The following is a 26,706-nucleotide window of genomic DNA, read 5'->3' as shown; positions in this document are numbered from 1 at the left end:
ATTAAGAAGAGGTGGCAAGAATACACAGAAGAATTATACAAAAAAGATCTTCATGACCCACATAACCACAATGGTGTGATCACTTACCTAGAGCCAGACATCCTGGAGTGTGAAGTGTAATGAGCCTTAGGAAGCATCACTACGAACAAAGCTAGTGGAGGTAATGGATTTCCAGTTAGGCTACTTTAAATCCTAAAAGATGATGCTGTGAAAGTGCTGCACTCAATATGCCAGCAAGTTTGGAAAACTCAGCAGTGGCCACAGGACTGGAAAAAGTCAGTTTTCATTCCGATCCCAAAGAAAGGCAATGCCAAAGAATGCTGAAACTACCACACAATTGCACTCATCTCATGCTAGTAATGTTCAAAATTCTCCAAGCCAGGCTTCAACAATACATGAACTGTGAACTTTCAGATGTTCAAGCTGGATTTAGAAAAGGCAGAGGAACCAGAGATCAAATTTCCAACATACGTTGGATCATCAACAAAGCAAGAGAGTTCCAGAAAAACATCTACTTCTGCTTTGTTGACTATGCCAAAGCCTTTGACTGTGTGGATCACAATAAACTGTGGAAAATTCTGAAAGAGATGGGAATACCAGACCACCTGACCTGCCTCCTGATAAATCTGTATGCAGGTCAAGAAACAATAGTTAGAACTGGACATGGAACAACAGACTGGTTCCAAATTGGGAGAGGAGTCCGTCAAGGCTGTATATTGTCACCCTGCTTATTTAACTTATATGCAGAGTACATCATGAGACATGCTGGGCTGGATGATGCACAAGCTAGAATCAAGATCACTGGAGAAATATCAATAACCTCAGATATGTAAATGACACCACCCTTATGGCAGAAAGTGAAGAAGAACTAAAGAGCCTCATGATGAAAGTGAAAGAGGAGAGTGAAAAAACCGGCTTAAAACTCAACATTCACATTTATACCTGTGGTGGATTCATGTTGATATATGGCAAAACCAATACAATATTGTAAAGCTAAAAAATTAAAAAAAAAAACTCAATATTCAGAAAACCAAGATCATGGCATCTGGTCCCATCATTTCGTGGCAAATAGATAGGAAACAAAGGAAATAGTGTGAGACTTTATTTTGGGGGGTTCCAGAATCACTGCAGATGGTGACTGCAGCCATGAAATTAAAAGATGCTTGCTCCTTGGAAGAAAAGTTATGACCAACTTAGACAGCATATTAAAAAGCAGAGGCATTACTTTGCCAACAAAGGTCCATCTAGTCAAAGCTATGGTTTTTGCAGTAGTCATGTATGGATGTGAGAGTTGGACTATAAAGAAAGCTGAGTGCCGAAGAATTGATGCTTTTGAACTGTGATATTGGAGAAGGCTCTTGAGAGTTTCTTGGACTGCAAGGCGATCCAACCAGTCCATCCTAAAGAAAATCAGTCCTGAATATTCACTGGAAGGACTGATCCTGAAGCTGAAACTCCAATACTTTGGCCACCTGGTGTGAAGAAGTGACTCATTGGAAAAGACCCTGATGCTGGGAAAGATTGAAGACAGGAGGAGAAGGGGAAAACAGGATGAGATGGTTGGATGGCATCACCAACTCAATGGACATGAGTTTGAGCAAGCTCTGGGAGTTGGTGATGGACAGGGATGCCTGGTATGCTGCAGTCCATGGGGTCGTAAAGAGTTGGACACAACTGAGTGACTGAACTGAACTGAACTGAACAAGGAAAAATTAGAACAGCATGATGGGATGATGAGTCAGCAGTGGGGTTATGGGGACCAGGCAGGATTTGCCGTTAGAAGTGTTTCTATGTACACAGTCGCATCCTCCCTCCACCCCCAACCCCCAGGGCCAGGACACTTTGCAGATACTTAATGGTGATTGCATCCATGAAATTAAAAGACACTTACTCCTTGTAAGGAAAGTTATGACCAACCTAGATAGCATATTAAAAAGCAGAGATATTACTTTGCCAACAAAGATCCATCTAGTCAAGGCTATGGTTTTTCCTGTGGTCATGTATGGAAGTGAGAGTTGGACTGTGAAGAAAGCTGAGCACCGAAGAATTGATGCTTTTGAACTGTGGTGTTGGAGAAGACTCTTGAGAGTCCCTTGGACTGCAAGGAGATCCAACCAGTCCATTCTAAAAGAGATCAGTCCTGGGTGTTCATTGGAAGGACTGATGCTAAAGCTGAAACTCTAATACTTTGGCCACCTCATGCAAAGAGTCGACACACTGGAAAAGACTCTGATGCTGGGAGGGATTGGGGCAGGAGGAGAAGGGGATGACAGAAGATGAAATGGCTAGGTGGCATCACCGACTCGATGGACATGAGTTTGAATAAACTCCGGGAGCTGGTGATAGACAGGGAGGCCTGTCGTGCTGCGATTCATGGGGTTGCAAAGAGTCAACACAACTGAGCTACTATACTGAACTGAACTGAAGGTAGCTCGAATGGTAAAGAATCTACCTGCAATGCAGGAGACCTGGGCTCGATCCCTGAGTTGGGAAGATTCCCTGGCGAAGAACATGACATTCTACTCCAGTATTCTTGCCTGGAGAATTCCATGGACTGAGGAGCCTGGGAGGCTACAGTCCCTAGAGTCGCAACTGAGCAAGTAACACTTTCTTTTTCTCGAGAGTTATCATTACTTTGGGGAACCTGAATACACGTCTTTACTTACAAGAGTGCAAGGGTACAAAGATGTGTGATCACTATTAGAGATCACCCGGGTGTGTTTTGTCATATTTGCCTGGACATCATGCATCCATTGTCACTCATTCTTTCATGCAAAGAGTGTTCACCAAGCAGCCCAGGCACATGCAGGGCTGGACTAGTAGACAAATAAGACATGTCCCCCTGCACCCCTCACCTCTGTCTCCCCTAGTTACTACCAGTTGGTGCCTTTCTGCATTCCTGGCATTCTCCAGCATTTTATGCTGTTGTTTTTGTTCCGTCGCTAATTGTGTCCAATTCTTTGTGACGCCACAGATGGCAACAACCTAGGCTCCACTGTCCAACATCTAGTTCTGTGATTTTTCATGGCTATTTCCTGTCAAGTTCTCTAAAGTGAATTTCTAGCCTTCCTGGTCCACCTACCAAATCTCCCATCATCATCTTCATTAAACAGGATGCTCTCCATCCCTGGTCAAGTGTTTGTCACTCAGGAATCACGGGTTCGGTCCCAGGTTGGTTGATTCCTCCCACATGCCTGCAGTTCACTAGCTGGTTAATCTCACTCACATCTCTCGACAGTGTTGATGGTGGGTGAGGTCATCACCCCAGTCCCGGAGAGGAAGGCAGTGGGCACTTGGTGAGGTCACAGCCCTCAAGGAGTGATGCTGCACCAGTTTCAGAGGAGCTCACCCTAAAACCCCACTCTCAACCCCTCCACACTGCCTCTAAGCAGAGACGATGCCTCCAATAGGACCTCCAGGGAGGAAAGTCACTTCCCATATATATAAAATAAGAAGAGTTTACAACATGGATTGAATCTTTCCTGTTGTGACTTTAAAAAAAAAATGTGCCACACTCCATCACCTATCCTGGTACTCAACATACAGCGGAAAAGTACCTGATGGGGATGAAGAGTCTAGGGTGTGAATCATAAATATTTATTCTTTAAATGATAGGAATATTCAGCCCCCTCCTCATTACATTCTCTCTATGAGACAACTGGTAAATTCATCCTACAAAGCCGAGGCCTCAGCATCTGAAAAAGTCAAAAACCAGTGGCAGGGAGTAAAAGCCGATTAATCCCACAATTGCGGTCCACATGGCATGTTTTATAACCCTATTATCTGCCAAATCCTCTCTTATCCCAAGTTCAAGATAATTAAAATAATTTGATTCAATGGGCAGAAGCTTAATAATTCCAGTTCAGACCTGGTGTTGAAAGGCCAAGAGTTATTTATATCACTTACACCCTATCATTGATTGCTTAGCAAGCATGGTACCTCATCACTGGAATTTATTTATAATGTTGAGGTCCCAGATAAACTACTTTCCATGCAGAGGCAGTAAACCCCAACATTTATTTGGTTAATAGATTAACTAGGAAGATGTACAAAGGAGATTACTAAGTGGAACCCAAGTAAGGTTTTTGTTTTAGCTGCTATCTTAGAAACTATCTTACAGAAAAGTTCAGTTCAGGTCAGAAAACTTGATGATTAAAAAATGTGTCAACCCCTCTGTAGTATTCTACAGAGTAGTATTCTCTGTAGTATACAGAGACAATTTTGCCCATAGGATGCTTGCTTAGAGCAGGACAAACTGCAGTTCAAAAAGTAATATCATGACCTATATTCCCAACATTATCAGGCCACTGGTAAAGCTGTCTTCATCTAGGGAAAAAAAAAAAGTGATAATGAACAAAATTAACTGGAAAAGACTTCTGGCCTGAACAGTGCAACGTGACCATGGAACTTTCCAGATAGAGTGATCTTATTGGTGAAAGGGGTCTGTGGGAGTGAAGGTTTCTCTCTGGCCCACCGTTGGTGGGTGAGCTTGGCAGGAGGAAGCTCACAGGTGTGGGGTTTGGGGAGTTTGAGGAAACTGTGTCCTGAAAGTGAGACTCTCAAGCTGACCCCTTTTTCCACAAGCATCCACACCAGGAGTAAACTTGATCCCTAGCTGCACCAACAAGCAGCTTAAAGAAGAATAAAAATAAGAACCCTCAAAACTTATGTAAAGGACTGGGTAATTTTCTGGAAAAGATTCATTAGCATTTAAATAACAAGCTCCACTATTTAAGCTCCACTTATCATGTTGACAGTGCCTGGGAGACATGCAGCCTCCTACCAGGAGGTTTTTCTGTCTCTTTGAGGACCTCTCTCCTAGCATTTAGGCAGAGAAACCCAATTATCATTCATACCTTTCTGTCCAGAGAGCTTGGTGCTCTAGCATAACTCATTTACATTCTAATCAAGGCCCCCAAAAATCCTCCAATAAAGTCGTCCGTGGAATTTTGCAAGTAACGGATAAAATGTGTCTGAAAATCAATGCCCCAGAGAATTATGCACCAAGACGGAGCATTTTGATGATCCAGGAAATCTTAAAATATATCGACCAAGCTGCCATCTTTATGCTTCTCTGCAATGTTGTAGAATGATGGATTAGATTCCAAGTCTGATAACTGGAAACTGGCAAAAAGGAAAATCCCACACTTTAAAAGAAAGTCATTTCACCACTTTCAAGTGTCGTGCCCCATGACCCAGCATGGAATTATAAGCAAGCTAGTGTCACGCAGACTCCGTGCCTGACTCTTAGGGGTCCGGCTGAGGACACGCTTGGCCAAGTAATGGGCAGTCTTGGACTGACAGGTGGGGTCTTGAGTTCTGTTCTTATCACTTAATAGCTGTATCACTTCTCTCTGAGCTTCCATCACCTCAACTGTAAAGTGACTCTGGGCTGCATGTATTCATCCAAGGTAGTCTGTGTCCAGAGATCATGGTAGGCTCTCAGTTAATTTTGGATGATCCCAAGATGTACACCCTTACTCTGTCCTGCAGAGACTTGGAGGCTCAGGAGCATCATGAGTCCATGTCATCAGGCCACAGGTTGTCCCTCTGTTTTTTGTTCTTTAGAAAGTGCTCCATTAGTGATAAGCAGTCATCACAGATGGCAGTGTAGAGAGGTAGCCGGATCATTTTTGAAATAGAACTGCCTAAAACTCCTCTTTGAAAAGCAGAGAATTCAAAAATGGAGAAGGACCCTATGTTGCCTTCAGGATGGAGCCCCAGAAAAATGATGCCAGTAACTGGGCCTCTCCCTTTTCCACAGAATTCCAGTGTCCAACACTCGGTGCTGTTGGACCATCTTTTTTTTCTTAGCTAAGAGCTGAGCTAAGAACTCCATCTACCCACTTGACCTCTTGCCTCTGTTCCCAGACTTAGAGATGATGAAACCCACCTGGCTTCAGCCTGTGTGTCCATAAATCTCTGTGTTTCTGAAGATGGCAGAGCCGGGACATCCAAACATGCATGAACCCTTTGTTCTCCACATCGAATCACCCAAGTCATCGTCAGAGTTCAGACAATCACGTTGAAGAGATGCTGCCATATGCAAAGGGATAAGAGAGTGTTTGGACAAAAATGGATCTTCCCTCTTCCCCTGCTCTAGAGCATTGCAATTTAGTTGATGAACAACAGTCATACTTGAGGCAGTGAGTTAATATTAGACAGCAATCTGTACAGGAGACCCCTGCTTCCCTTCCTAGAGCTGCTGTTAAAAACATGTCACAAACTGCCTGGCTTTTTTTTTCTTTTTTGGTGTGGCTTTAAAGAACCAGAATTGATGTTCTCACAGTCCCACTAGCAACAGGTCCAAAATCAACGTGTCAGCAGGCCACACCCCCTCTGAAGCTGGTAGGGGAGGACCTTTCCTTGCCCCTTCCCAGTGTGTGGTGGTGGTCTCCGAGCTCCTCAGTCCAGCTGCGGCTGTTGATCTCTGCCTCCATCACCCTCTCCTCCTTGTCCGTCTCCTTGTCTTGTAAGGACGCCAGTTATGTTAGCTCCAGAAGGCACCCTACTCCAGTCTGGCCTCATCTGAACTAATAGCAAAAGCAGTGACCCTACTTCTAACTACGATCACCAGCTGAGGTTCCGGGCTCAAGATGTGGACGCATGAATCTTTTTAAGGGAACAGAGTTCAACCTGTAAGAATACCTGGAGGTAATACTATAGCAAGGAAGCCCCATTAGTGCATACGCGGCCCAACTCTCTCCTTTTACAGAAGGTGGTGATTCTTAGGAAGTTTAAGTGATATGAGGGGTATCATGAAACTATTACGAGCCCAGAGTAAGACTCAAATTCATAACTCCTGAGTCCAAATCTGATGTTCTTTCTCTACAGGGATTGTTTAAGTGCTTAAGTATCACATGAGTGCTTCAGACCCTAGGGGAAAGGAAACCAGTGCTCCATACAGGGCAATCAGAGAGAGCTTCCCGGAGGCAGCGTGAGTGGATCATAGAGCTGAATCGGGAGCACCCCACTCCACACCTTGATCACAGCCGACCACCCTCCCAAAGACAAACATAGACTTTGTTCTGGTTCTTCCCAGATCCCACCACCAGGAGGAATGCCAAGGCTGGGCCCACAGCGAGGAACCGGTATGCCAGCCAGTGGACCCTCAACAGACCCCACCCCACTGTTTCAACACACACCCTCACCACCGACTGGAGGCTGCCAACGCCCAGGGCCGCAGGCTCAATGGACAAGGAGAGTGACAGCTACAGCGTCAGCCCCTCACAAGACACAGGTAGGGCCTGCCTGCTGCCTCCTCCCTGAATGAGCAGGACTACACTCTGAGTTTCAGGGCCCTACCTGCACCCTTTCAAGGTCACTTTCAACTTGCTGGACCATTGACCTGACGGGTACCGATGAAGCTGTACTTCAGTGGCCAAATCTAGGGTCCAGCCAAGTCCGCAAAGCAAAACCAAAAGAATCTATGTTGCAGGCATCCCGAATCTCAGACTCACACTGCTCCCTCTGCCCTTCACTCCTGCTCTGCTGAGAGAAACACAGAAGTTTCTAAGTGTTCTCCCATGATTACAATCACCCTGATTATACCTTGAGAGGGTGTGTGGCCCACTCCCATCTCCAGGATTAAGACTGGACTTGAAGTTGCATGACAAGGTCACAGCACCCTGGATGGGGAACATGGCTGATCCATTTGACAATGAAACAGGGCTTGATTATCTGTCTGTCCCACTCGCCAAGACCTCACCCTAGAGGGAAGACAGAGCCTAAGAATAGCACTGGGTTGCCCACCCTCCCTCCAATCTAAAATTTTGAAAAGAAATTCTATCTAAACTTAATAGCTGTAGGAAATTTTCATACTCATTTTCTTTTGTTCTGGATGATATACTTCAAAAATAGTCTTCCAGAGGTGGAGCATCACCACGTACATTTATTTTTATGGCAGTTATTTCTCTTACAAGAACCTCAGAGTTCCACTGAGGTGACTTCAGAACTTTTGAGTGGGTTTAAAATCTAGAGAGTCCTCTTACCCAAGATGTACCTTTTAAGGTTCTGGCAGGTCTCTGGTCCCCATAAAGGGTGAGCCTTAAACACAAAGGATGTGCCCCAGGGTTCAGCTGCGATTCTGCCTAGTGACCAATTCCATGCAGTTACATGCTCACTGCTAAGGATTGGCCTGTATTCCTGCCCCACGGAGGCCAGAGGAGCTGAACACAGAGCTCAGATCGTTCCTGACAATGAAAGTGTCGCTGTGGCCCAGGAAGACTTGCAGAGCAGGGAGGGGCGTATTCATGCATATTGCATTCCCACCTGTCTTGAATCCGCCTGCAATGCAGGAGATATGGGTTTGATCCCTGAGTTGGGAAGATCCACTGGAGGAGGAAATAGCAACCCACTCCAGTATTCTTGCCTGGAGAATCCCATGGACAGAGGAGCCTGGTGGGCTATAGTCCACGGAATCCCAAGGAGTCAGACATGACTGAGCAACTAAACAACAAGCCAGCTGTCTTAATTAAAAGCAGAAGTTTTCAGGGGGGTGTATTACTGATCTATGGCAATGTCCCATACTGGGGACAGGTGCCTCCAGCAAGTCAGTTGAAGCCCTGAAGCCACATGGCTGAGGCTCATGAAGGTGGCCTCACAGTGACAAAGGCAGTCCTCAGATTAAGACCCAGGACTCCTGTCCGGCTGCCCAGTGGTGGGGAGAACCAGCCACAGGTCCCCATCACCACCCAGTCAGTGCAGACTCCCAGTGACGACTCATCATCTCGTTTTCTCTTTTTCATGGCACAGATCGAGCACGAAGCAGCATGGTCTCCACAGAAAGTGCCTCCTCCACTTATGAAGAACTGGCCAGGGCCTACGAGCACGCCAAGATGGAAGAGCAGCTGAGGCACGCCAAGTTCACCATCACGGAGTGCTTCATCTCAGACACATCGTCCGAGCAGTTGACGGCAGGGACAAATGAGTACACAGACAGTCTGACCTCCAGCACCCCTTCGGAGTCAGGGATCTGCAGGTTCACCGCCTCTCCCCCCAAACCTCAGGATGGAGGACGAGTGATGAACATGGCAGTTCCAAAGGCACATCGGCCAGGTGAGACGAGACACGCCTGGACCAGTGTCGGGGAAGCACGTCTTCCCAAGACACACTCTTCCACTGTGAAAGCCTTGTTGGTGTTTAGACTAGTCTTCTGTTTATTGATTGCTGAACCATGTACCACCCCAAAGCCTAGAGGCTTACAGCAACAATGATCATTTATTTCATGTATGAATCTGAAATTGAGTCAGAGCTTGATTGGGACACACATATCCATTCCAGCTGTGTCCATGGGGAACCCCAGTTAGGTTGGAGAAGACATGTTCAGTCACTAACCTGACTGGGTAGGTTAGTGTAGGGTTAGTTAGGGTTAGTTAGTTAGGGTAGGTTCTGGCCATGTCCTCCCAACACAGGTTTCTCCATGATCTGGCTTATGCTTCCTCCTGTCTAAGAGCCAGTGTCCCAAGAGATGGACAGTGGAAATAGCCATTTCCTTAAGCCTGGGCCTGGAAACTGATGCAGCACTTCTGCCATATACTGTCAGTCAAGTGATCACAAAGCTCTGGGAGCCCAGGGTCTAAGAAGGGAGTTCTCTGCTGCTTGAGAAGTATTGAAAATTGGGGGTGAGGGTTTTAGAAGGACAGCAGTCTTACCAGTGAGCCAGCCTCTGTAAATTGGCTTCACTGAGTCGCCCAAAATGACAGTAAATGGCTGGTATCAGGTTGGCAATACGTTGGTGTCTGCCTTGATCAGTAGAGTGAGTAGAAGCTGCAAACCCTGAGGCCTGCAGGGCCTGGCAGATCCTGTGAATGAGTGAAGAGGGTGAAGAGCAGAGCAAAGGGAGGGATAGAGACATGGAGAACTCAAGAGTTCAGTGACTGTAGAGGAAAAGGACTCCAGCAAACTCCTGCCAACTGATCCTGAGTGGAAATGGGGGCCTGTAAGAGGAGATTCTCAAAGGGAGACAGATATTTGGGTTTTATATGGAGACTCACAGTTTTCAAGTGTTTGCTCAGATTTGTGCAAATCATCATACAGGGCAAATTAAACACATCTTTAGACTGCATCCAAACCATGGCAACCAGTTGTAGTTCTCATCTGAAAAATCCTTTTTCCTTTTTCACCCTGAAGTTCCTGTCTATAGATTTGACTTTGTGCACTGGCTAATCCATTCTTGTTGAACCCAGTTTTATTTCTCATTTTCCTATTTTCTGAGCCACTTTATTGGTTCTATTTCAAAAATGTATATCCATTTTAAATCACCATGATTCCTCTGGGCTTTTCAGCAGTCTGCCAGGCTGAAATAAGCTTTAGAAATGCATAAAAATATATAAAATAAAAATTGTCTATCCAGCAACTAATCTCCCAAACCGAGTCAAGATCCACACCAGCCAACTATCAAGAATGATGGCTTCATTTATTTCTGTGCTGTCTACCTCCTCAGGGAGATGTTGTTATCGGTGGGTGTTTTTATCCAAAGGACTTTTTGTTGCTGGCATTTATTTGCAAGGCAGATGCAAGTGTAGGATAAATATCATGACTTTTTTGAGGCTGTACAGCTTGAGGTTGAGGAAGACAGGAGAGGAGAAAAATGAGCCTCTGGCCTTTTGTTTAGTCTTGCTGAGCTGCAGTTGGCTCATCTGTAAAATGGGGATGACATAGACGCCCACTATCTGGGTTTTGTGTAAGCTGTGTGTTGCCTGATGCAGATGTCAGCAGCAGTAGTGGTCGCTTGGGTCTTGCCTGGTTGACGTGCTGTTAGGGCTCCCACAGTGACCCCAGTGATGGTCTCAGGGTGAGGTGCTGCCCCCGACCCCTGCTTTCCTCCTTTGGTTTATTTTCCTTCCGTGGCCCTTGATTCCTGGACAGCATCCACCTCATTTATGTGTCTACCAGTTCAACTATACACTGTGACCAAGTGGGACTTCTCAGGAATTCAAGGGTGGTTCAATATAAAATCATTAATATTAACAGAATTGGGGGGGGTGGATACACGATCATTCAAGGCAGAGAAAGCATTTGACAAAACCCAACGTTTTTCTCAAAAAAAATAAGAACACTCCACAAAGTAAGAATAAAAGAGAATTCCTTCAACTTGAGAAAGGGCATGTATGTGAAACAGCGAACATCATACTTAATGGTGAAAAATTGAATAAATACTATTTCCTTAAGACCAGGAATGAGATGAAGATGTCTGCTCTCACCGCTTCTACTTAATATTGCATTGTAATTTCTAGTAAGGCAAATTAAGAAAATGGCATCCATATTTGGCAGATAAAAGTAAAGCAGTGGCAAAGATTCTGCCTGCCAATACAGGAGATGCAAGAGATGCAGATTCAATCCCTGGGTTGGGAAGATCCCCTGGAGTAGGAAATGGCACCCCACTCCAGTATTTGAGTAGCCTGGCATGCTAAGTGTATGGGGCCGCAAAGAGTCCGGCACAACTTGAGCAGCAGTTAAGTACTTCACATTGCCATCTGAGACACACACCACACTTCGCCTTACACACAGCAAGCCCCCAGAGGAGCACTAAGTATGTGCGCAGGTCTTGAAATAGTTAAAGGTTTGTGTCTTGTTGATGACTTGTTGTTCAGTGTTTTTTGACTCATATTAAAAAATGTTTAAACCATTTTCATGAGATTGTTGCCTGGATCCATCAGAACAATTGAGAAAAGCTAGAGAAGGTACTATGTACTATGTCATAATATATACACTATTTATATATTGTTTTTTAATCTCATTTTTTAAATTATTTATTTATTTATCTGGCTGTGTTGGGTCTCAGCTGTGGCGAGTGGGATCTTCCTTGCATCAGGTGAGATCTTTTGCTGAGTCTCATAGACTCTCTAGTTGTGGCATTCAGGCTCAGTAGTTATAGCACTCAGGCTTAGTTGCTCCACAGTTCATGGGGTCTTCGTTCCCTGACCAGGAACCAAACCCACATTTCCTGCATTGCAAGGTGGATTCTTAACCACTGGACCCCCAGGGAAGTCCCTTTATATACTATTTAGACTAAAATGATTTTATAACTTTAGGTATGAATAAGCTTTTAAATTCACCTGAATTCTAATGTCCACAAACTGTGTTGTCCACTCTAGATGCCAAAATTATCATTGAACATTTGATATGCTTTTAGAAAAATACGTTATCCTCTGGAAGCCTTCCTGTATCTCCTTTATAATGGAACTAAATTAAACACTGGGCACAAAACCCAAAGTTACAATGTAGTATCCTGCTGACTGGAGACTGTCAAAATTAGCAGTTCCTTGAGCAGGTCTTTCAAACCAAATTATTTACCTGTGTTTCCTCATGTTTCTGAATGCTTATCAGTCATCCAAGTCTCTGGATATCTGTTTCCTTGCCATCAGTTCTTTTTTGATGAGCTTTTTTTTTTTTTCTCCATTTATAATCCCAAGCTTTTAAGTTCTTTGCAAATCAGGATTAAGTTAAAAATGAATTTGGCCAGACTGTGGCTGCAGGAAAATAGGAAACATGTCTTAGTTACCTTTATTTTTCCCCTAGTGCCTATCAGATATGGGACAGCATAAAAAGTGTCCAAGAATTATTTTCAACTGACTTAATTAATTGAATATATACTCCTATCACTGTCTGATGTATAGTAGTTGCTTAATAAATGTTATTGAATGAATTAATATATGATGATTGTGATGATGAAAAGATTGGCCAATTGATTCAAATATTACAACTGTTAGAAATTATTAGTAAAATAAAAGAGTACATTTAAGTCTACTCCATCTTCCAGCCTAACTTTAAACAAAGTGATTTATTTTCTAATCTTGCTCGTTAAGTCAAAACAAACTCTCTTCCACCAGTGGGGGTAGTTCCCCATGAAATGTGGACAGCTACTACCAAGGCAGGTATCAAAATCTAGTTTTACATCTTTAACACATCTGAGTTTTGAATTTTCTGCCTTTTTAGGACTTATGTATTTCAAATCAAATGCAAGTTTTGTAACTTTTGTTTTCTTCAATAAGGCATGGCTATTTCTATCTTTGGGGCTTCCCTGGTGGCTCAGATGGTGAAGAATCTGCCTGCAATGCAGGAGACCTGGGTTCAATCCCTGGGTCAGCAAGATTCCCTGGAGGAGGGCATGGGTACCCACTCCAGTATTCTTGCGTGGAAAATTCCATGGACAGAGAGGAGCCCTGATGGGCTACAGTCCATGGGGTCAAAAAGAGTCAGACATGACTGAGTGACTAACATACATTTTACACTTTAAAACAAAGGTAACAAAGCTTCTATTTCTCCGAGAAGCAGCTGGAAAGTTTAACAGTGTCTTTTCCTCTTGGTCAAGGTGGCTCTCATACTTCGGTTACAGTACCAATTTTTGGTTTCAGGTAGCACCAGGAGCCAGTTTCTGACGTTCTTGAATTCCTGCTGCTTCTTTATTCATGATGCTTATCCTATGCAGTCAAGAGATGCCACTGCAGGAAGCTACTTAAATCAATTTAAAGTTTCAAACTTGCAACCTAATACAACCTGGCCCCACCAGCAGCAGGGGCAGTACCCTCACCCCTTCTGATCTCTGCAGGTGGACACCAAGGCTCCAGCCTTGAATGTCTGCACCTCCTTGACTGGCTCCCTGACCCTGCTCCTCCGCCACAATGAATGAAGTGGAAGTTTTCTTGATTGGAAATGGCCATTGCCTGCCTCCAACTTGCTGGCTCTCAGAGTAACCAATTATACAAAGCAGTTTGGGGATTTTAGTTTTAGGATCCATTCCTCCCATCCCTCATGCTTTCCTGAGTGTGTGTGTTTAACAAAAGAGAAGAGTGTGGAGTGAAAGGCAGGGTTCCCACCTGAAAGACCAGCCAGCCTCTTCTCAGGTCACATCCCCTGTAAAGCCTGGCCTTGTTCCCAGCTGTTGTTGTGTGCACATGCAGCCATGTACCCACATGTGCGTACACACACATGCACACACACACACATACAAGGCTTCAGGTCCCTGGCCTCCATCCTTCTAGAGGTAGCCTTGCTCTCTCCCACCCAACCTCGACGCCTCCCTCCTTTCCTCCAGCCTGTATTTTCTGGCATCCACTCCACAACTGGTCCTGCTTTCAGAGTAAGGGATACACCCCTGTGTGGGGGGTCCTTGAGGGTGTCACGTGGGAGCTGGAGCTGCCTTTGACCCTCAAGGTCCCTTCCCCACTAGGGTCTCTGAATGCCCCAACAGCGAGTTCCCAGGTTGCCTATCCTCTAAGCAGATTTTCCAGTCCTGCTTTTTATCCAGAACTATTCTATTTCAGAAGAACCATGAGCACGGACAAACTTAAGCTCCACTTCATACCTCAGTGTGGTTTTGAAAAGTTCGCCAGCAAGTAGGAGGATCGCAATAATGATGAGCCCTTAAAAATGCATGAAGCCTCCCAGGTACAAGCCAAGAATGGTAACAGAATCTGCGGGCGGGACCTCTGGTATCCAGCTCACATTACTTATTTAGAGTTGTTCCTGGTTGCTGTTTGGGAGTGAAGATTCATTTACCAAGAGGGGTTTGTTTACGAGTTTTCATTACCACTGCAGCATTAATATTAAACTGGAAAAGCGTTAGATCTGGTCGGGCTTGGGTGTGGGCAGACTTCAGGCTCCCCTTTGTAAGGAGCTCTTTGATGCTGTAGTGTCCTTGCAAGTCTGTGTGGTTTTTAAGTGAAATTGCCAGAAGTCGAGGTAAGCATCCTTGACTTCTTACTTTTGCATCAATCTCCAGCTCCATCCAAGCACAGACATCAAACCTTGTTAGAGGCTGATGAAAGTTCCTTTTTATGTGTCCCCAGAGGAGACCGGAGCCCACAGGGACCTTGCTTCACTGTCATTCTGCATGAGTGTTGTGTGAAAGCGTGCACATGTTCTCACACTTGCTGACAAATAAAGAATTGTCCAGCAGGGAGAAGAAAGCTATTGGAACGTGCCTTGGAGTTCCAGGCTCCCCCAAATGCATTCATTTGTCCCTTTTTTATCCCTAAACTTCTAATTCAAAAGTGCTTGACCAGTTTTCACAGATGAGATAGTTCAGAGCATAAGAAAGACTCTTTTAAGATTCAAGATTTTCATTAGAAATGATCAGACACATTTCCTTTTTATGCATGTATGCTAAGTTGCTTCAGTTGTGTCCAACTCTTTGCAAACCACTGGGCTGTATAGCCCGCCAGGCTCCTCTATTGATGGGATTCTCCAGGTAAGAAGACTGGAGTGGGTTGCCATGCTCTCCTCCAGGGAATCTTCCCAACCTAGGGATTGAACCCGCATCCCTTGTGTCTCCTGCATTGGCTGGTGGGTTCTTTACCATTATCACCACCTGGGAAGCCCTTCCCTTGTATAGGTAAGAGTTAAAGCTCGCAGGGGTCACAGAACTACTTGAACAGATGCAGTATTTCAAGGCAGGATTTCAGCCCACTCTTACTCATACCTGCCCATAGCTCTGAGCTCCCACCTCTTCAGGGCAGGTCGGACACAGACCTTCTGATTGCTGGTCCATCAGGCACATCCCTTACTTTTCTCCATGACAAACTGAGGCTGTAATTCCTTGTGGAGTAGGAGGGACAGAGGAGTACAATTCCTTATTCTGATTGAATCCAATGCTTTAAAAGTAAAATTAGGGCCTCCCACGTGGCACAGTGGTAAAGAATGCACCTGCCACATTGGGAAGATCCCCTGGAGGAGGAAATGGCAACCCAGTCCATTGTTCTTACCTGGAGAATTCCATAGACAGAGGAGCTGGCAAGCTACAGTCCATGGGGTCACAGAGTCAGACACAACTGAGCGACTGAGCACAAAATAAAACTAAAGTGAAATAAGGACCACTTGGAATTCAGAGCTTAGACCATCTAAGCTAGGGCTTCTCAACAGCAGTGCCATTAACATCTGGGGTTGGGTGAAGCTTTGTGGTTGGGACCAGCCTGGCCATGGCAGGATGCTAAGCATCCCTGGCCTTGGTCTAGAAGCCAGTAGCAGCTGCCCTACCAACCAAGACATCTCCAAAAAGCTTCAGACATTGCTGTGTATGCCCTGGAGGGCAAAATGACCCTCATCTGAGAACCACTGTTCTCGACTGTAGACTTTCTTTTCCCAGGGTGTGTGTGACAAGTGGCCAGAACCCTATAACAGCCAGATTCACAGAGTGCAAGTCCATTACAGAGTTCCTGAGTTGGTCCATTCTCGTTCTGTGCTGGGAATGATTTTGCCATTTTCTTCCAAAGCTAAAGTGCATTCAAATGTCATGTGTGAATCTAAACAGATAGAGAAGGTTCAGGAGGTTTTGCTTTCCTGATAGGCAGCTGTGGGGTGCGGTGTGGGGGGTGAGGGGGTGGGGTGTCCCGGTTTTCAGGTAAAAAGAGGCAAGTGTAACATAGCAGTTTTCGCACAGTGGGGCCAAGCAGGGCTGAGGGCCCCAGGGGTGGTGGATGACACTCTCTGAGCTCACATCTGCTGATGGATGTTGGGATGGGTCACCAGGGGAGTCTGTGCTGGCTTGCAGCCCATGGCCAGGAGTTATCTGCACACCAGTGAGCAGAGTTAACTACGGAGAGAGAAATGGATGCCAACTTATTTAGTCTGAACTTTTGGGGATGTTAGTGGCACCGACCCCGGAAGGCAGTGATGAGAGGATGAGAAATGGCCCATTATGTCAAATAATAAGGCATAACTTGGAAATAATGGCTAAATCGCCTCTCATCCTTCAGGGCATGAGTCAGCGCAGCGCCTGGGCTCCAGCGGCGGGGAGGGCAGGGGTGAAGGGTGCGGCTCAACGCCCAGGTATCACAGAGGCCCCCAGGCAGGTGGACTGTCAAGGGTCAAGGGCCGGCTCACAGCTGCAATCATAACCCAGACGCCTTTGCCACTGTCCCGTGACTCACTGTCCCCTGACCTTTGTCTGTACGTGGCTCTGTGTCTCTCACAGTCATCTCTCCGGGTCCTATGTCTCCATGACGTCCATCTGCTTCCCTCTGGCCGTGTTCCTCTGACCCACTCCTCCCTGCCTCTCTCCCTCTGTCTGCCCTCATCTCTTTGTCTCTCTCTCCCCATCTCTCTGCTTCTCTCTGTCTCTGTCCGCCTCTCCCCCGGCCCTGCCCTTCTCGTTCCCACCTCACCCCTGCCCTGCCCCATCCATCTTAGCACCATGTTGACCAGGCTGGTGGGCAGCTCGTTCTTTCTTCCCGCTTCTCTTACCTCCTTCCCCACTCTCCCCGCCTCCATGACTCTGACACAAGGGCTATTATCCTCCTAAGGAGCAGAGCAGGGGGCATGACCATGCAGGGAGCACAGACGTACAATTAGAACCCATGAAAGCCAGTGGGTGGAGACAGTCCTCAGGGCCAAGGCAGGACTCAGACCCCAGGGCCATCTTTGGGTTCCCACTGGGTTTTGGGGAGTAGCTCACACGGATCAGATGATTGGGAAGGTGCTAGAAGAGATGGAATTGCAGGCAGACAGGTGATCAGGGCAGGGAGGGAAGGAAGAAGGAAGGTGGGCAGAAAGGGAGCTCTGAGGTCCCCAGGTCCTTCCCTCCAGCCTTCACCGGGCTCCTGCCGGCCTCTGTCCTTTTCTCCTACAGCTCCAGCGTTGCCTTTCAATATGCAGCCTTTTCTCTGATACCCTCCCATTTCTGTCCTCTTGTCACACATGCACAGACACACACAGAGATACACATACACATACAGACACACATGCGTGCACACACAGACACACATACATGCACACAGACACACACACAGACACACACACAGACACACACACACTCTCTTTCTCTCTCTCTCTCTCCCCTGGAAGCTGGTCAGCCTGGCTCCTGCTCTGCACTCAGCTGCCTCCTAACCCCCTCCCACCTGCGCTCACTGTGCTCTACTCCCCACCCCCATGCCTTTTATTTTCTGGATGAAACTTGCAACACATGCGTGCTAAGTCGCTTTAGTCTTGTCCCACTCTCTGCAACCCTATGGTCTATAGCCCTCTTGTAGGCTCCTCTGTCCATGGGATTCTCCACCTGGGAAGCAACGGAAACCAAGCAAGAAAGAGGGAGTGAGAAAGTGGAGAGGTGGCCAGAGGAGAGCCAAGAGGGGAAGTTATAACCAAAGAAGTGAATGTGAACCTCAAGGTCCTGGTTTCCTGGAATCTCCCCCAACCCAGGCTGGGCAGCACGGGTTGTCTGGTTTCCTGGAATCTCCCCCAACCCACTGGGCAGACCCTGCTTCCCCAGGGAGCAGGGGACCAGGGACCAGGGCTTGGCCTCAGCAGAGAAAGATGGGTGACAGGACAGCCCACCGAAGGCACACCTTGGGGACAGTGGAAACCACAAGCATGTTGGCTGCTGTTACTGACCGTTAAAGAGAAAGCCCCTCCTGTCTTTGGTGGAAGGGGCAGAGCCTGTCCCACATGGCAGAAATGTTCAGAGAGGCATCCTGTGAGGCCCCCAGCCCATCCCAGCTGGGAATACCCTCTGTGTTTGGACCCTGTGACCTCTAACAAATCGTGGCAGGCTAGGTGGCTCAGAAGGACAGACATGTACTCTCTCACAGTTCTGGAGGCCAGAAGGCTGAGATCAAGGTGTCAGTGGGGTTGTACTCCCTCAGGAATTTCAGGGAATAATCTGTTCCTTGTCTCTTCTGGCTTTTGGAGGCTCCAGGTGTTCTGCTCATGGTCCCATCAGTCCAATCGCTGCCTTCTCCCCTTTTTGTCCCTCAGATTCTCCTCTATTTCCGTTTTTTTTTTTTTTTAATAGGGACACATGTTTTTGGACTAGGGCTACCCAGGGGGTGCTAGTGGTAAAGAACCCACCTGCCAATGCATGAGACCTAAGAGATGCAGGTTTGATCCCTGAGTCAGGAAGATCCCCTGGAGGAAGGCACAGCAACCCACTCCAGTATTCTTGCCTGGGAAATCCCATGGACAGAGGAGCCTTGTGGGCTACAGTCCAGGGAGCCACGGCTGAAGCAGCTGAGCATGCATGCAGATATGTAGCTGGATTTAGGGCCCACCTTAAATTCAGGTGATCTTATCTCAAGATCCTTTACTGAATTGCAACAAAATCCTTTCTCCAAATCGGGTCACATTCCTGGATGCTGAGGGTTGGCATATGGACCTGTCTTTGGGGGGACATTAATCAACGCACAAAAGACAGAAACTAAAGTAAAAGAAGAGTTCTCGATTCATTCACATGGCTGATTTCCAGCCCCGTAACGTCAGACTCTCTGGAAAGAGAGACATATGACAATAAAACTTTCACCTGTATTATCTCATTAAACCCTCCTTCCAGCACTCTATGGTGGATTCAGCTCTTATTCAGCTCTTATTATTAAGAAAACTGAGCCCAGACTTAAGTCTATCAGATTAAATGCAGACAGTGTCATTCAGGAGCTTTCCAGGTGGCTCTAATGGTAAAGAATCTGCCTGCAATGCAGGAGACTGGGATTCGATCCCTGGGTGGTTGGTAGCTCTAGTGGTATCAATACAGGAGACGTAAGAGATACAGGTTCAATTTCTGGATGGGGAAGATCCCCTGGAGAAGGAAATGGCAACCCAATCCAGTATTCTTGCCTGCAGAATCCCACGGACAGAGGAGCCTGGCGGGCTACAGTCCCTCACAAAGAGTTGGACGTGACTGAGCAACTGAGCACCATGTTATCCAGACTTTCACCCTTAATCACCAGCATTAGAAACGTCATTAACCCACTCCAGTGTTCTTGCCTGGAGAATCCCGGGGACGGGGGAGCCTGGTGGGCTGCCATCTGTGGGGTCGCACAGAGTCGGACACGACTGAAGTGGCTTGGCTTGGCAGAAACATCATTTAGTTCCTCCCACGAGAAACAGGTGGATGGAGAGCCGGGGATCAAGGAAAGCAGCTGTGTGGGTGTCTAGATTGTCAGGACGGTTTCACATTCTGCTTCTCTCTAAGTGCTTGGTTGTCCATGCATCTGTAGACATGTGCAGAACCTAAGAGATGGACGGACGATTAGAAAATCCAGTTTCCTAACTGGTGCTGTGATTAGACCCTGGAGAAGGGAATGGCAACCCACTCCAGTACTCTTGCCTGGGAAGTCCCATGGTCAGAGGAGCTTGGCAAACTACAGTCCAGGGGGTCCCAAAAGAGTCGGACATGCCTAATGAGTACACAGCAAACAACTGGGGCTAGCACAAAGGGTGGGGTTTTAATGGCGATAAAGCATCTTTAATAAACAGCACTCCCCACGATCACTCTGGTGCTTTCTTCCGCATCAGTGCATGAATTATTAAGAGAGCTCATTTGCAGCATTCACACAGTTGAAAGAGCTACTTTACGTGCTAATCAGAAAACATATACTGTCGAAAGGAGCTAATGAGAGCATCATACAACTTAATCAAGCTTTTGCCTGAAAAACTGGATCTTTCAGAGATATTGACTATTCAAAGATGCTTGGCAGGCCTGTAAGAAGCCAACACAGAAGCCCTTGTACATAAAGACGTGGTGTTGAGCTGTTTTCATTATGAAGGGTTTCCAGTTCTCACCATGCTTTTCTAGCTACCTTGTTCATTCCATCTAAAGTGGGAACCTCTGCAGGCAGGGGGCAGGTATCAAGGGCTTTGTCTTTTGATTTCAGACACATTTGTTCCACATAATCAAGCTCGTGAGCATCCTGCAATCCGGCTGGGACTAAGATGCTAATACTTTTTAGGGATTTAATAAGCCCTGTTCATTCAGTGGGGAGTTGCTGAGATGGAGACCCATTCCTGAATCTGTGACAACGCACTGCAAATATGCCAAGTACTCGAGATTCAGTTGGGTCACAGAAACAGCGTAAGGCTCTCTTGACCTACATTTTAAAAGAAACGTGGAGGTAAATGCCTTCCACAATTTCTCAGCATTTGAACAAAATATTTTTAAAATAACATTAGTTATGTAAATAAATGAAAGAGCCAATTAAATCCAATGTGTTTATTGGACTCCTGGAATGAAGACAACTGATCACTTTCAGGAAATTGGGTATATTAAAATTTCAAAATTAGTTTATTAGGGTATGTTGATTCACATGCAAAAAAAAATATTCTTCATGCTACAAAGGAATTGTTTCAGTTTTTTTTTTTAAGGACATAAAATATAAAAGCTCAGTTAATGCCTTCATGATATTTGTTTGCAAATAATTAGCCCACAATAGAAAAGGTTGAATAATACATCCACAACCATAAAAGAAGACAGAATTTTCAATATCACCATCAAAAAAGGCACTAGGGGCATATGGTTTTATTTTTTTTTCTTAATTCAATAGTTTTATTTTTCAGGACTAAAGCTGATACACAGCTAGATATATCTTAAACATTAGGGTCTGTAACAGTAAAATTCATGCCACCATTTTTTCTAAGTCAAAGTCCAGATACATCAAGTCACCAAAACCCATTTCACAAGAATGCCAAATTACATCATTTCTTTCTCTAAGAGTGTCGTGGACAATTTATTGTCAAGAATTTATTATTGGGCTTTCCTTTGATCCAGTTCACTCTATGAAGCTAGAACTGAATTAAAAGTACCTTGACTTCAGTGAGCCAAAACCAAGGTGTCCTGGGGCTGTCTTAGTGGAATACAGGCTAAAAATATTAATGAGATCATATATAATTACTCACTGTCACTTCATGAGATCCTGAAAAAGCCAGTGGGAAAATGTTAAGTGGATTCTTGCTTCAAAAATACCAAATAACATGACAGTGTAATGCAAGGACTCAGAAATCAACTTGGTAAATTTCCCAGAAATAAGGTCATCATGTCTCTTATCCTGGGGGAAAAAATCTTAAGAAAAGCCAAAGCATTTTGAAAATCCTTATGCTCATTTATACTGTGCAAAATGAATTTTCCAGTAATTTTGCAGCCTATCTTGCTTTTGTTTCTAGTTCTCCTAACCATTGAGCACTCTCTCCCTGCTGTTTAAATGGTTATTCTCTTTCAGTGAGTAAACCTCAATTTCAAAGATTCTGGGATTTACGTGTGTGGGTGTGGGTGTGTGGGGGGGTGGAGGCAGGTTGAGAATGTGTGCTCAGTCTTGTTTGACTCTGTGGACTGTAGCCCACCAGGCTCCTCTGGGGTTGAAGTCACTGTCTAACTGCATACACTTCACTTCTTTGTCAGTACCACAACCAGCTCACAGCAGCCCTGCCAGACACAGGAGGCTCCAAACAAGGGGTTGGCTGAGGAAGGCATGGAAAGATGGGAATATTTTGAAGCAAAAGAAACAAGAATTGCCAATTATTTTCAATTCAGAAAGTTAAGGAATGACTTATACCTTAGATACGTTACTAAGATCTCCCCTGCGGTGTCCCCAACCACATCAAACTCAGCAAGTCTGAAACAAAACCCACAGTCTTTTCCCACCAAAATGTGATTTTTCTCCTAGACAGTTTTTGTGCGATGAATGAATGGTCCTGCTGTCTGCCCAGGTTTCCTGATCTTGACACTTGGAAGGGAGTCATCCCTGACTCTTCCTCCTTTTTCACCTGTCCCACCTGTGGTCATTCCCAGAGCCCTCTCCTTGAGCCTCCTCCATATTTCACAATCTCGTTCACTCTCATTTCCCTTTGGTGCTCAGCCCACCATCATGGCTCCCTCACCTGCACATTCTCCCACCTGGTCTCTGAGCTCCAGGACTGCCTGCCCCCAGGCCATTTTCTAACCAGAGTTGCTCACCAGGTATGCCATGAAGGAGTTACAGGTGAGCCTCTTGCCCCTAGTGTGGCCAGGGAAAGCCCACTGCACTCATCCCAGTGTGTTGCACAAATATACCTTGTCTGTTTGCTTCTCAAAGTGAGAACAATTGGAAGTGCTAGGCTACACAATGAACACTGTTCCTAAACTGCCTGCAGATCAGATCCAGGCTTCAGTCCAGCTCAAGCCTAGAGGATGTAGTTTGCAAAGCATGTCTAGTGACTGGGCTGAAACCGTTCTCATGCATTTAGGAAACCTACAAGATGTATTAAAGACTTGAACCAGGGTTGTAAAGATAGGACCAAAAATGAGTCAACAGATAGAAGTAGAATTAATTTCAAGTAGAATTAACCTGGGTAGGAGGTATCAATATCTGAGGTTTCAAGCATCAATTTCTGGTAAGATGAGAATGACATTTAAAACGATTGGGCACAAAGGAGAAAGTGGCCTTTGGAAATGAGTCTGGGAATAGGGGCTGGCCTTCATAAACTGGGTTTATAGACTGTGGCATTTAAAATTCATAATGGACAGTCATGTGGAAATATTTAGCAAAGCATCTAAAATTCAAGTCTAGGGCTCAAAAGAGAGAGAGCAAAAGGAAAAGATGGATGTGAGAGCTATTCATAATGAGATTAGATGAGGGCTGAGCCCCAAAGAGAGGACTGAGCTCAGGCCACTGGAGAAACCCTGTACTTGAGGATGGATGGAGGACAGGGTCCAGGAAAGGATTGTCAAGTGTCAGTCCGAGGTGCAAGAAGAGCTCTGGGTAAGCACAGTGACATGGAAGCTGAGAGTTCTGAGAAAAGAAAGATCAACTGCATGAGGTGTTGTCAGTTCTATAGAAGGAAGAAGTGATAAGAGGTGCTAAGAAGCATGGAACGTGACAATTAGAGGCACAGTCCAACTTTCAAAGAACAGTTGCTGTAGTTGATGGTGATGGTAGCTGTGCCAGTTCAGATTTTCCAAGAAGCAGAAGCCAAGGCATATTATATATGCAAGGGATTTCAGGAGGCATTCTTGCAAAGAATAAAGAGATAAAAAAGAAGCAGTGTTACCAAGCTCAGGTTCAGCTTCCCACTGCTCAAGAATCCAATGCGAAGAGACAGATGTTGGCCAAAGAAAAGATAGCTTTACTGAGGAAGCTGGCAAACCTGGGGACAAGGTGGACTCATGTCCCAAAGAACCAAATTCCCAAACCCAGGTTATGCTCAGAAATTATACAGAAAAACAGGTCTAGATGCTAAGGAGAGGATTTTGGATACATAATCAGCTTGTGGACATTCTTCTGTGGTTGGTGGTGAGGTCACAGGAAATCAACATCATCAACCTTCTAACTGGTCAGGGATTTATGTGCTTGTGGTCAGTGTACAATTAACCTCTTCTACCTGATGGGGGTTTCAATATCTGCAAAACAGCTCAAAGGATACAGCTGAAAACATTATCTATAGCCCTTGAGAAAGAAGTAAAGGTCCTTTGCTTTGATTGATGGCTAAACTGTTATTATTTTGTCTTGCTTGACTGTGGTTATTTGTTTCTGCATTTTATTTCTCTGACTAAATTTATTCTTTGGAATTTGGGCAAGGCCATGGAAGCTAAAGTTTTTCTACAAATAAGAGGCAGGCAGAGGATATGGCCAGGGTATGTTGCAGTAAGGCCTCATAGTGTCCTGCTCGGTTACAGCAGAAGCAGGCAAAGAAAGTCCACAGACTAAGATGTGGGTGTGACACCTGTGAGAGGAGAAGGGGAATGAGGAGGTGGGCAGGGAGAGTCTCAGCTGCAGCCAGGCAATGGGGAAGCCCTGAGCAAACCTCTCACTGGGAAACCCCAAATCAACAGGATTAGTCATCAAGAGAACCTGTGGTCTCAGGCAGTGCTGGAAGCAGTCCAGAAGGAGACCTCAGTGTCTAGCGAGGGGGGAGAAGTTGGATTCTGCAGTTGGATTCTCCCTGCAGCAGGTTCTCTTGAAGAGGGTTGTTTCCCTAGCACCATAGAAGCCAAAATGAGTGGTCCTGAGAAGGAAGTAGAAACCTTGATACTCACTCTAAGCTGTTTTCCTCTCTCTACATGGCACTGACTGAAACAGAAAGACACAAGCATTTTAGCAGGCAGGCAAAGCCTGGTAAGGAGGCCATGTACTCTGGGATTTCCACCAAAAGCAATCATAGAAACCAGTAGCTAAATGACGGCCAAGGTCACATAATTCCATGGAGGTGCTGAGACGCCATCATTCTTTGCTCAGCAGCCCTGCCTCCCTCTTCAAGCCCCGCACTCTCCTAAGCACTGCCCACTGTATCCAGGGTTTGGCCTGTCGCCATTTATATCCAGCATACACTGCTACCTTTAGCCTAAGTTTTTCTTTCAAAGTACCTTGAGATCTCTGTTTCTCTGGTTAAGTATGACTTTTACGGCTAAAGTCAACAAGCTGTACAAAAGCCAGCTCTCCTTGTGTCTGGTAGGGGGTGGGGGGGTGAAGATGATGCCTTTGTAGGAATTCTGACCAAGGGTCTTGGGAAAGGCACCCAGAGGGCGTGGTGACAGTCACCTCTAAACCCTGAGTGGCCCATCACATATGCACAGGGTCACCAGGCATCTATAGACCAAGTTGAAGAGCCCACCTAATCCTCTGCATTTCCTTCCAGGTGACCTCATCCACTTGCCTCCATACCTTCGAATGGACTTCTTATTGAACCGAAGTGGTCCAGGCACAAGCAGGGACCCGAGCTTAGGGCAGGCATGCTTGGAGCCCCAGAAAAGTCGGACCCTGAAACGCCCCCCGGTCCTTGAGCCCATCCCCATGGAGGCAGCCTCCTCCACGGCCTCCACGAGGGAGGGACAGCAGTGGCAGCAGGGGGCTGTGGCCACATTACCTCAGCGCGAGGGGGCAGAGCTGGGACAGGCAGCCAAGATGAGCAGCTCCCAGGAATCGCTGCTGGACTCACGGGGCCATTTGAAAGGCAACAATCCCTATGCCAAATCCTACACCCTGGTATAACCAACGGCATGACTGGACAGCGGTTGTAAATACGGTTTAACAAAGTCAATCAAAGCTACCTTTTTTTTACGGAATTCCAATATTTATAATGAAAGAAAATTGCCAAAATATATTAAAAAAAAAAAAAAGAAAGAGAGAGAAAAAAAAAAAAAAAAACACAGACAGTGCAAAGACTCTCCTGCTTTTTTTCTGTCTGAGTGTGAGATCCATCTGTCTGGGCATCTGATTTTTTGGGAAAGAAGTCCAGTTTTATGATCTTCACGGGCTATTGCATTTTTACTGATTTTCTACAAAGTGCATGGGGGACTCATTCAACCTTCTGACCGGAAGTTCTATCACACAAGATTCAAAAGGAAAAAAAAAAACAAAACAAAACAGGAAAAAAAAATTAACCCTCTTTGTGAATTTAAAAGGAACCTTGATTTGGGGGCTGGGGAAACGTTCGTCATGTTTGCACATCTTTCTTTCGCATTAGAAACTGGGTCCCCGATTTGACCTCCTTCTGTTGTTACTTAGAATGAGTACCGTCAGTGAAGGGGTGGGGGGAATCAATTTGTTTTGGTTTTCTTTTTGGTTTATTTTTTTTTAATTTAATGAGACACTCTTTGCATTTTGTCTAAGCGAAATAAAAAAGAAAGGTGGTCTGCCTTTATTTCGATGTCTGATTCTCTTGTCTCCTACTGATCGCTGGATCCTCCTTCCTAGGGAGGCTTGAGTTTACAAACACCAGGCTGGACTCAGAACCCAATTTAATAAACTAGAGTGGATTCCAAGACTCTGATCTCTGCAGGACAGTGGGGAAGAACACAGAAGATGCAGTGAGTCTGAGTACTCATGAGAGGCTGGCCAGGTATTCTGAGCACCCTCACATGCTCTGCTCCCTACCTTCCAATGATACTTGGCCCTTCAGTTTGGACCAGGGATCAACAAACTATGACCTGCAGGACAAATCCAGCCCACTGCTGTTTTTACAAATAGAGTTTTATTGGAAGACAATCATTCACACTGCTTGCATTTTGTCTATGGATGTTTCATGCCA

General features: G+C 45.7%; 1 protein-coding gene across 1 annotated transcript in view; it reads left to right on the top strand.

The window, feature by feature from the left end:
* The window catches only part of DSCAM (DS cell adhesion molecule), a 696,196-nt gene extending 669,877 nt beyond the window's left edge, over positions 1-26,319 (top strand). Inside the window, exons 31-33 of the mRNA XM_061425997.1 lie at positions 7,043-7,240; positions 8,755-9,057; positions 25,315-26,319. Coding sequence (XP_061281981.1) covers positions 7,043-7,240; positions 8,755-9,057; positions 25,315-25,667 — 854 coding nt within the window. The 3' untranslated portion in view covers positions 25,668-26,319. The remainder of the gene's footprint in view (positions 1-7,042; positions 7,241-8,754; positions 9,058-25,314) is intronic.
* Positions 26,320-26,706: the final 387 nt, after the last annotated feature.

This window comes from Bos javanicus, chromosome 1, assembly GCF_032452875.1.
Source record: "Bos javanicus breed banteng chromosome 1, ARS-OSU_banteng_1.0, whole genome shotgun sequence".
NCBI lineage: Eukaryota > Metazoa > Chordata > Mammalia > Artiodactyla > Bovidae > Bos > Bos javanicus.
This window is presented reverse-complemented; position numbering and strand designations above follow the sequence as displayed.